This window comes from Periplaneta americana, chromosome 10, assembly GCF_040183065.1.
Source record: "Periplaneta americana isolate PAMFEO1 chromosome 10, P.americana_PAMFEO1_priV1, whole genome shotgun sequence".
NCBI classification, from domain to species: Eukaryota; Metazoa; Arthropoda; class Insecta; order Blattodea; family Blattidae; genus Periplaneta; species Periplaneta americana.
In genome coordinates, this window is record NC_091126.1 from 90820960 (window position 1) to 90833210 (window position 12251).

The 12251-nt window shown below is 37.1% G+C and overlaps 1 protein-coding gene across 13 annotated transcripts in view; it reads right to left on the reverse strand.

Annotated features, from left to right (window-relative positions):
- Nucleotides 1–12251, reverse strand: part of Cadps (calcium-dependent secretion activator 1) — a 942652-nt gene that overhangs the window by 15258 nt on the left and 915143 nt on the right. For all 13 annotated transcript variants that reach the window (XM_069837911.1, XM_069837913.1, XM_069837916.1 and 10 more), the window contains one exon: nt 1903–2061. In XM_069837911.1, coding sequence (XP_069694012.1) covers nt 1903–2061 — 159 coding nt within the window. The remainder of the gene's footprint in view (nt 1–1902; nt 2062–12251) is intronic.

The window sequence follows — 12251 nt, forward strand, 5'->3', positions numbered from 1 at the left end:
TGAGGAGAAAGAGTGATTAATAGATAATGTTTACTACAATATGCAATACCTGTAGTACTAGTAAGTGGAAATAATGTTTCCACTTACTAGTAGTACAAGTATTGCACGTGTTGTCGTAACATTATCTATTAATCACTCTTTCTCCTTACTCCGCACTAGTCTTCTCCTGAGTCACAGACAGTAGTACAGGTGGGAATGATATTTGATATGTTTAAAAAAATATCTAAAAAATAATTCAGTAAAATACACAAAAAATGCAGAACTTATCCATAGGCAAGGTAAAAACAGAATTGTAAACTGTTTAGCAGAAACTACCAGATTGAAGGTATTATAGCATAAGGAAAATATTTCTCGTAACAGACGGATTTTGGAATGTTTAGTTGTTGTGCACCACCTCGGCAAATACAAGTCACAATTCAACGAATACCACGAATATGAAGATTTGCTGAACAGAAATAATTACTTGGAGACATTAAAGTTACTAGCAATGGAAGAAGATTTCATGAAAGGTTGTATGGAAGTAACAGCAGCTTTTAAGGGCATTGAAAATAGCTTAATAATTGAATCCGTGCTGCAGGAATAATGGATAATATTAAAGATAAGCTAGAAAAAATCGAATTTGTTTCTGTCCAAGCAAACGAAATGATAGAGGTTTCCTAAGAGACAAAAATGAATGCAGTTGTGTGGTAGACTGAAATAAAGTGCAAAATAATTTCTAGGGATTTCACTCGTTAATATAATATTGTTATATGATGCAAAAATAATGAAAGGAGTGAAGTTTTTTGTTTGTAACTTGACAGCTTTTCACAAGTTCTTCGACAGATTACATGAGAAGCAGTATTGCAAACCATATTATGCTGAAAACATATTTTACAGGAGAGATAAAAATGAAATACTCCTAAGTTATGAATGAAACATGAAAAAGAGGACCTGAATTTTAAAACTGCATTATCCTGAATTAGATTATATGAAAAATGAAATCACTTTAAAATCAAAATTCATAGAAATTAAGGGGGATATCTTGGACTTAATTCAGTTTGGTCTGTTGGCCATGGTAATTGATATTCTATGCTTGAAAAATGAAAACTAAATACATTTACTTATTCATGTACACCTTTCGACACGGAAAACGATTGCTCTTCTGTAACGTGAATTTGTCTGAGTGTCGTTAAGGTTAATGCGAGATTCACACGGGGAAATATTAAGCATCGAGGTCCGAGGATGAAGTCAAGTCATAGTAGCGACATATGTACTGTATATGTCACGAAAAGACATATTCTTTACGAAGCCTTAGAGCCTTTAGGCCTTAGCAATACAGCTACAAAGACCGAGCTTCGAACCTCTCTATGTAAAATGCACGCATACATGATGATTCCCGAGCTATTGCGAGGTGGGACTTAGTCTTTGAACAGCGACTAATTTCCATGTCAAAAGGTATACATTTTCTTAGAAGGTACAGTATGGAAATAAAATTAAATAAAAAATTGCAACATCTGTTACAGAAACCTTGTTGATTGTGAACTTCATGATTTGCCCATTTCAAACCCTTCCTTCATTGCATTATCCCACAACTTCATCAAGTTCACTCTCAAAAACTGCTGATGTTGCTAGAGTATCTCGAAAATACTTCAAATTATTGTCATTCCTCTAATCATTACCAAATCTTTTTCATAGTAAATTTAACACATTTCGTTTGACTTGTCATTCTGGTTCTCGGTGAAAGGGGCTTCAGTTAGGGACTCAGATGTAAAACTTTTTTTCTTCAAAATAGGTGTTAATGATCTGAAAGAATTATCAGCATGACAAAATTTAATAATTTTCGTCTGCTGCTGAACTGCAGTTGACCACAAGGGTCCAGAATACACATGAATTGTGTTATATAGTTTAAACAATGATACTTACTGTAAAACTGAGGATGGATCCAATCAGGCTGCCCTCGTCATATCTCGACAGCTTGGAGAGAGTAGTTTCCAAGACTGACACAAGCTTGCTGATCATTCCTTGGGTCATATTGGCCGAGGTCTTCTCGATGAGATCATCAATCTTTGTGTGGTACTGATGCTAAAATTTTTCACCAAATTGTAATATTGAGAAAGTAGATTATTAAATATAAATTAGACAAAAAGTTTCTCTCGATATTAATAAAATAACATAAAATGTTATAAAGTGTACATTTTGATTTATGTTTTCTTTTTTTACTCAGTCCTTAATCAGTTTTGAAATTAAATTTCTCACATTCTATTCTCATTTTACAGGTTGCGGTTTTCCAGTAGCATAATTAATTGAGGACCTAACATTCTAAATGTGCTAAGTGTCAAAAACAACTTTCTGAGATAGGCCTATTGATGAAAAACACACTGCGAAATGCACATTGAGATACATACAACACCGTCTTTTGGTGCACGAATGAGTCACTTACAGTTGAGCTACGACAAAGACAATTTAGTACGATATTCTCATAAGGATGTTCCTTCCTTAGATTGAATAAAATTAAATTTGAAAAAAATTGGCATTTAGCACATTTAGAATCTCATGTCTTCAATTGTTAAAAGAAACAATTTAGAGTAATGAGATGAATGGTGAAAATAATATTTTCCAATGAAAGTGCATATTTTTTCTTGAACTGAATTACACAACATTGTTTTCAGTGCTACATACGGTATCTTAGCAAAATCATTAGAACATTTAATAAACTTCTCCGAGAGAAGAAAACTTCTAGAATGCCTTAAGGTAAGTATAGTTAAGTTGATTTGTGAAAGGGATACAGAAACATTGTACATAATTATTTATCGGCCAATAACAATAATTTCAGAGAATGGAAAGATATTTGAAAGAGTGCTGTTAGTTAGGTTAATGGAATTTTTGAGTACCTATGTAGTAATGTTATATGCAAATTTCAACATGGATTTTAAAAAAAAGTTCTACAACAGTGCAACTGAATTTGCAGAAGAAATTATGTTTGAAACTATTTCATACTAGGTTTGTACGAAACATGTCCCATAATTTTGCTTTCAAAATAATGGTAGGCCTACTACAAAAAAAAGTGCAGTGAAATATGATGAACTTGAGGATCTGTATATGGATCCATACAGTATAAATGATATATTGAGTTCAGATATCATCTTCTAGGAGATGGTACAACAAATTATTGTTGGGGTAAAAGGGGAGCAGAATGTGGTTGTAATTCTGATAATAATATAACAGAATATTCTGAAGCAATCAATTTGACATGACATGGGAAAAACAAAACTGATAAAATCTGAACATGCTAAGAGAAATGAACAACGAAATAAACTTCACTGTAAATAATGAAATTATAAAAAAAAGGTAATGTCAGTTTCTGGAGATATGGATAGATAAAAACCTAATTTGGACTGGTCACATACAATATGACAATATGTATGCAATGAAATTAGAAAATTTATTTATTTATTTATTGACATACCTATTTCAAAGACTTTTTATACCAAAATATTGAGTATTATCTACTATGGTGTAATGTTCTATCTGCTGTAGAGTATAGAAATTAGAGCAAGTACAGCAATATCACACATACATTGCTACGCATTTGTTGTACAAAATAAATGCATCACAATAATGTACAGAGTTTACAGTTTAAAAGTTCGCCATACACATGGCCCTTCCTGTCTGAAATAAATGGGCAGGGATGGCAGAGTATAGGGCTTGAAAATGTTATGATCAGTTGCGTTGTGTGTGTCATTCGAGCACAAAGATTTCAACTTGCCATTCTCGAAGTAATTTATTCTAATACATTCTGCAGTTAGGCCCCCTCAAGATGTAGAATTGAATTCTTAATTAAAAAGTCTGAAATAATAGGATCAGTTTTAGATAAAAACTACATTTGTAGATTGGCATTATGAACAAAAGGAAATCACTTCCAAAACAGTGAAAAAACTAAATGTAGCAATCCAGCACATACTACTGTTAAATTACTGTAACTTCAGCCCTACCGAATTATAGAAGTGAAAGGAGAATAAATAGCCTAACATATTTTTATGGAGAAAAATTCACACTCGTATATTGAAATGATTCTGAACCAGTTTATGAGTAACTAACAGAAGAGGAAAGATTGTATGGTTGGTTCAACAGGAATTAGCTACTGCTCACACAGCTCTTAATTCCAAAGCTGCAGTAAGTGCGGTGTCTGATGACAGTGATTGCTGATAATAATGTGTCCTGATCGAATCTCGCATCTAATGCTGTGCGACTTTCGTAAGTGGGATAGTTTGAAAGTACATATTGAAGAAACCCCATAAACTGGAGAAATTAAAAGACAGTATCCACCGCCAGACTGAAACACTGCTCCAAAAATGGAAAAATTGTGTTTTCAAAAGATACAACATTTATTTGGTACAGTGAGGGTAACATTTCTAACAATATCTATGAGTTAAACTGAACACAGTTAATTTAACAGCATCAGTGTAACCTTCGTGTTGCTGGTTCATCCCCAACTGGTTAGATAAGATGTGAAAAGCCGTGTGCATGTCGAACATTTAAATTGTAAATCCTCTACAACTTGTATCACAGAGAATCTTGGTGGAAATTTCTTCATTGAGAGTTTCAGACTAAGGACTGCTGACAAAGATGCATATGTGATGACATGATGAGTTTAGATTCCAACACCACTAAAGCTACTTACAGGCATGCATTCTTAAAGAGGGCTTAAGAATTTATCTAATTAATAAAATGTCCCTATACCGGTACTCTTCAACATATGACTAAATACTTCAATGGAATTGCACTCATATTCTTATGACAGCTAATATACATTATTATAATTATTATTATGCATTTATTTTTAGAAATATTATTTAATGACAAATACACATTCCCTCATGGAATTTTACTGTCATCAATGCAAAATTTCGTCTGAAAAAAACACGATGCATATTATTGTACTACTGTTGTTAGCTGATTGAAAGGCAATAAATGTTAAATATTACATTACTGAATGAAGGATTTGGTGTGGTATTACATTGATGAGTGTAAAGTTGATCAGAATTTTTGTGAAGAAACATTTGGAAAATTAGATATCGCAATCTTACGCCTACTGATGGAGTTACCGTGAAAATACGAGGCGCATCCAGAAAGTTAGTTTCCCTATTTAAAAAAAAAAAAAAAAGAACACACGCTTTCAGGAAAACATTTATTGACAACAGGTACAGCAATGTTTCAGCTATTTTTCAACATAGCCACCATCAGAATTGAGACACTTGTCGTATCGTGGGATCAACTTTTGTATCCCTCTGTCATAGAACTCTGCTGCCTGTGAATGGAACCAACATGTAACAGACGTCTTCAGCTCTTCGTCATTGCCAAAACGCTCACCGGAGGATAGGAATTTCTTGAGGTGCAAGAAAACGTGAAAATCGCTGGGAGCAAGATCAGGACTGTAGGGTGGTCGATGAAACAACTCCCAGCCAAATTCCGTCAAAACAGCTGCTGTGCGCCGAGCCATATATGGACGAGCATTGTCATGGAGGAGCACAACACCTGCAGTAAGCATTCCACGCCTCTTGTTTTGAATGGCACGTCGCAATTTTCGCAGTGTTTCACAGTAACGGTCAGCGTTCACTGTTTCACCTCTTGGAAGGAAGTCAATGAGCAGAATGCCCTTCCTGCCCCAGAACACCGTGCACATCACTTTCCGTACCGACAGCGTCTGTTTGAATTTCGTCCTGACCAGAGATCCACTATGCCGCCAATGCATTGACTGCTGCTTGGTTTCCGGGGTGAAGTGCGAAATCCAAGTCTCATCGCCCGTGACAATCCTGTCAAGGAACTCGTGGCCATCATCGTGATACCGTTGCAGAAATGTCAGTGCTGCTCCTAAACATTACATTTTGTGTTGGGGTGTCAGGTTTTTTGGCACCCACCTGGCACACACTTTTTTGAACAGCAGGTGCTTAGTGACAATCTCATGCAACAAGGATCGCGATATCTGCGGAAAATGGCTGCTCAGCTCCGTAATCGTGAAGCGACGGTTCTCCATGATGCACTGCCGCACTAGCTCAACACGATCATCATTGATGAGGGACGGTCACCCACTGCGCTCTTCATCATGGACACTTTGACGACCTTCGGAAATCTGCCTACACCAGCGACGCACCATCTGCTTACTCATGATGTTCAGCCCATAGACCTGACAGAGCTGCCGATGAATTTCAATTGGCGCAATGCTTTGTGCATTAAAGAACTTTATCACCGACCGAAACTCGCAGGCGGCAGGAGAAGGAATAAGAGCTTCCATTTCGGACCACTGCTGCAACGCTACTGACACCAGGCAGGACCTGTCCGGCTGGCATATGATTGATACGTCATAGATCTGTTACGCATGCGCAATTGACATGGCTAATTAAGTTTACTTTCAAGGGGAAACAATCGGGAAACTTACTTTCTGGATGCGCCTCGTAATTTTAAACAAATGAACTTCTCGTGATACAGACATAGTATAAACTGCCAAAATATTAATGCAACTATGCGCTAAAAAACCTTGGAAAAATACAATTAAGTATGCACTAAACATTTAAAAGCAAAATGACTATGGAACTCTTACAACAAGAGATTCAGATAATTTCCAATTATACTTTTGTTTTTAAAAAATTCTGCTAACAAATATCAAATAATTTCACTTGTCTTAATTCAACTGATTTTGCCATATTGGTAGTTTAAATAGCAAAGATTTTTTTTCCAGGTATTCTTTTGAGAAGGAAACTTTTTTTCAGTTAATACAGGTTTGTATGCTCAAAATGGGCGTTAAACATCACAGGGTGTAACTGGGGAAAACTTAAAAAGTGAGATCCTTGTAAGATCCCAAGTACTTAGCCCAGAGTTCATCTACCCCTTCAACACAGATACCACTTTCTGCAAATGAGTAAGACCACTATTTTGACGTTTTTCAATGCCCTTAGGCAGAAACGGGTAGTGTGCTAGGAGTTCCAGACTCTCCTGCAGACCAGGCAAACAGTGCCCTTCCTTCTAGAGATATTCTCTGGAACTTAAGACCCAACTAATCGTAGTTGTCTGTTTCGGAACTGTGAATAAGCTATTTCGTTTTTTCTCTTGGAGGCTGGCTCAAACCAAGTGCATGAACGACCAAACATACTGGAATGTTTGGCCATACCCATGTGGTTGTGATAATCATCTCTCTGACTTCAAAGAACTTTTCAAAGTGTCACCTTAAAAATGTGTGGGAAACGTGAAAACTGAGAAAATAGTCAATTAACACTAGAACCGCCAGAACTACTTACATACTTACAACCGCTGATGCATTCATTTAGACCATCTCTATTAGTATATTATACATAGTACAGGGCTAAGTAACAAAATAAACAACACTTAATAATACTTAAATGTTCCTCTTATTCTCCTGGCAACTTTACAATACATATAATACTAGTGGCTTCTGCAGCAAATGCTCCAGACTAAGTTCATTAGGTTTAAATAAAGATTTTTCAGATTTATTTTCCAGGCAGAATATCAGATATTTTCCATAATAATGAAACATACTCCACGAAAGATGTAACATTGAAAGTAACGTAATAACTCAATGAAGTGTAACCTTGTCAAAAATTTTCTGTTTTTTTTTTTTTTTTTTTTTTTAAACTTCCCTCTGAATGGATTTTATGCCAAATGCTTTTTCTTGAACTTATCCATCTTCATTTCTTTCAGTTTCAATGCGAAAACGCAAGTAACAATGTCAAGGCGATCAGCGGTTTTTTTCATGTGGGAGTAAAGCAGTAGCTATTTCAGGTCATTGTGGATTGTTGACAAGAATATGACATTTTGGAATGTATTAGATACCAGTAAATGCTCGACATCATTTTGGCCACATTGAAATGTTAGCATAATATGTACAATCAATGGCGTGTTTATTGACCATAAGCTCGTAATGAGTTTTATTGTTACTTGCTGAAGGTCAGAGATGTAAATTATTTATGTATTATCCCACGTATTTTCAACAGTAGAGGTTGTTGTGGGGAATCCATTATTGAGAAACTGAAAATAAGGTGAATGCTATAGCAGAGGTGTAGAATCGTAAATATACATCCTAAGTAAAATTATTCATAGAAAATCATTAGCTGTTTCAGCATTTTATTCATTTCCGGTTGCGGGAAATGAACTAACTCATCATGTCAGCAAGAAATGAAATGGCCTGCTATTCTTCATACAATAAAATGATGTACTTGGCAGCAATCACGATCTGATAGCTTAGACCAAACAATTATGAATCAATTTTGATGTAGTTTTAAAGACCCAGCTAAAATAGGAAGAATGTCTCAGTTATTAATGCCTCTTAAATAAAGTACTGCATTACTACCATAATAAGAGAATCACACATAAATAGCTACATTGCACCATTATTAATACCTGAAAAAGACTCACACCACTTGATTTGTAACTGGAAGTATTTCGTTTTTAATAACAATATGTATGTCTTATGTAAGTTTTGTAGCTTTTAGTAACATATATGTAAAGCCATTATTCAGAAAAATATAAATGAAGATCTAATGTAAGATATCATCCTCTACATAACCCCAAAGGTATCACTTTCATATCATCAATAAGAGTATTAATGTGGGGAAAATTTCAGAACACGGATGCCACCAGCTATCTCCACTCCAAGACACTTTGGGACTGGGGGAATTAGGGGTAATATTGGGTGGGGCGAAAGGCAAGAAAAGGTAAGAATTAAGGAAAAAAATTATCTGCTTGAGGGTAATTTCCCTCTCTCCTTCCCTCCTCTGTCTCTGTCTGTCTGTCTCTCTCTCTCTCTCTCTCCTCTCTTCCCTCTTCTTTCTTTATCTGTCTCTCTTCACTCACTGGTTTTCTGTACTTCAATTTCCTTGTGGTATGTGGTTGTATTTCTTCTTGTTGTTGATCTTCTTTGTTGAATCCTCAGCAGTCTCTCTGGAGAACACGTATTCTTGGTGGAAAATTTTCGGAAGTTGTATATATGTTGCAAATGAGAGAAAATGTACCATAAGCAAGATGCAAATATTCAATGAACAATGAATTACTATGTAGACATAATGATGTTTAAGATGAATTGGCGTGAAAGTAATATTTGTAACCACGTAATAATGTGAAAGGATATATATGTTATAATGAAGCGATTATGCATGTGGCTCGGTGATTTTGGTGGGTGTAAAAGCATTAACCTAACCACATTCAAAATCACGTGACTTTGCAATTGTGGCTGGAAGGCCAATGAGAGAAAGAATTGACACTCGCGCCAGTGCGAAAAATTTGCAGGTGGCGAGGAGGAATAGCATGGCGTGGGCGTCATTATCACCTTTGTGTTGGCGTGCATAAGGTGTGGATGTACGAGTGATACTGTGTTGCTGGAGAAGTGATATGGAGTCGTTCGCCAACATTTTCGCAGTGCACAGCTTTGGTAGTGATACTGGTAACTTCTCAGTGTCTACAATTAATCAGAAAAGAGCAGAGCATGTTATTGTGGATGTCTTTGTGATACCCTGCGTTGGGGTTTACTGCCCCGACATTCCGCATCAGGGCTTGCAGCTCCGACATCCCATTTTGTTCATCATGTGCTACACGTCGGATCATCATTGGGACTTGCAGCCCCGACACTCTGTTCATCATGTGCTACACGTCGGATCATTGGGGCTTGCAGCCCCAACACCCCACTTTGTTTATCATGTGCTACACGTCAGATCATCTACAATTAATCAGAAATGAGCAGAGCATGTTATTGTGGATATCATCATGATATCCTGTGTCGGGACTTACTGCCCCAACATCCTGTGTCGGGCTTGCAGCTCCGACATCCCGCTTTGTTCATCATGCTCTACACGTCGGATCATCGGGGCTTGCAGCCCCGACACCTCACTTTGTTTATCATGTGCTACATGTCAGATCATCTACAATTAATCAGAAAAGAGCAGAGCATGTTATTGTGGATGTCATCATGAAACCCTGCATCGTTAGGGCTTGCAGCGTCGACACCCCGCTTTCTTCATCATGTGTTACACTCAGATCATCAGAGTCCTGACACCCCGCTTTTGTTAATTATGTGCTACACGTCGAATCATCGTGCTGCCATCATGTTGAAATCTCGCCACAATGTTAAAATCTCGTGTCAAGCGAGATGGCACATGTCTCGTGTGGAGCGAGATAAGGTGTGAGAACACAGGCTAGAGAGGAGTCTGGAGGGGAAGTAGCTGAATGCAAAGTAGGTGTGGTGGGGGCAGAGGGGAAGGGTAGTATCAGTGTTTTGAAATTTATCCGTTATTCAGAAAATTATAGAAATGAAGATCTGATGTAAGATATCCTCTACATTTACTTACATAACCCCAAAAGGTTTCACTTTCATATCATCAATATAATAGGTAGTATTAATGTGTATCATTAATGACAAATACTCACACCATGGAATTACCTGTAATATTTCATTTTTAATGGTGATAATGTCAACAAACCTTCCAGAGTTTTGTAGTTTTTAATAACCTATACACAGCTATATTAAAAAAATCACACAAAAGACAATGAGATCTGTAAATTCATGATAATATAACATTCGATTACACAAATGAAAATCGACCTATTGGCATTATGATGTCAGGGAATCTGTTGGCAATCTTGGAGGCATGGCCTCCTTGATAATGTTTATTTTATTGTTTTGTTTTATTCTGAAAAAGCTATTAGTTTTCAAAACTGATGACAGATGGATTTTGGAAAATACGAAAATTATGTAGGAAAATGGACATTTCACTGAAAACTACTATTTTTTCGCAAATCCTTGGATGTCAAGCTTCAAAATGAGGGGTCATTCATTAAAATCCGTTCAGCCATTTTCCCGTAATTTCCATCATCAGTTCAAATTATATACATACTGTTTCTCTTACTCTCCTGGCAACAAGAAATTGTGCTTCTTACGTTAGATCAAAATGCAGGAATCGAATAATCTCCCGGCCTGTTCCTATTATCTCACTGAAGAATAGGGGACCAACAGGTGGCCTGAATGACATCGTAAACTCGACGCTGACAGATGGGCTATTCTGCCTCAGTCCCTTATAAAGCCAGGTCCTGTTTCGCTGATGAGTAACCAGATAAGCTCCAGAGCCCAGAGCACCAAGTCCCTCCTATATCAGCATCAGAAAACTGTACTAACCTCAAGACTTCATCCCAGCCTATTTGTATTATTGGAGACGATAGATGAAATAGGGGGGGATGAGAATATTGGTGGAATAATAAAGGGAAATGGGAGTACTCCAATAAAAACTCTCTGGAACGTGTCTAAAAAACAAATTCCATCACGAGCTGGATAAGGATCGAAACTGGGCTACCTGGATGGAAACCCAATGCACTAGCACTTGAGCCATGGACGGGCAAGGTTGGGGTTACTACTGGATCCAGGTTTAAGTTCAACTACCCTGTTACCTTTGCTGTCCGAACTGTTACTCACTGAATCATCTGTAGAATGGCAATTTTCACCTAAGGAATTATCATATTTTCTATCAGCTGCCCTACGTCTGGATCATCTTTCATGCTGATTTATCGCGGGAAAATTACACATAATCTTCAACAATCCTTAATTTGTGGGAGACCATTGTATATCATACTGCAATTGCTGCTGAGACATTGTTACTATCTGGAAATAACTGCTGAACAAAATTGCCACAGACTAGCTGACACACAAATAGCGATCAAAGGCATTCATTTCACTACAAAGTATTCAATTTCAATTGTTGAGTTTGGATTAAAAACACAAAAATCGTTATAACATTCGTTGGAAAACATTTTGTATTACAGTGGTCAAAATGGCCACTTGGCAGTTCTAAGTATAAAGACCAATAACTATGGAACTAATTTAGCGAAAGTAAATATTGTTGTGTCCCGCGCCATGGCATCGTGGTCTAAGGCATCCTGCCTAGGGCTTACGTTATGGAATGCGCACTGGTTTGAGTCCTCAATAGGAAAGAAATTGTCTCATGAAATTTTGGCCAGTGTATGGGACCAGTGCTCACCCAGCATCTTGATGCACTTGGGGAGCTATGATAGGTAACAAAATTCGGTTACGAAAGCCAGCTATAACGGCTGGGAGGATCATCGTGCTAACCACATGATACCTCCATTCTGGTTGGATGATTATCCACCTCTGCTTCGGCATGTAAACGTGAGGCCAGCAGCCAGCTGGTCGGTCTGGGTCCTTCAACAGCTATAGTGCCACGGATTATTATTATTATTATTATTATTATTATTATTAT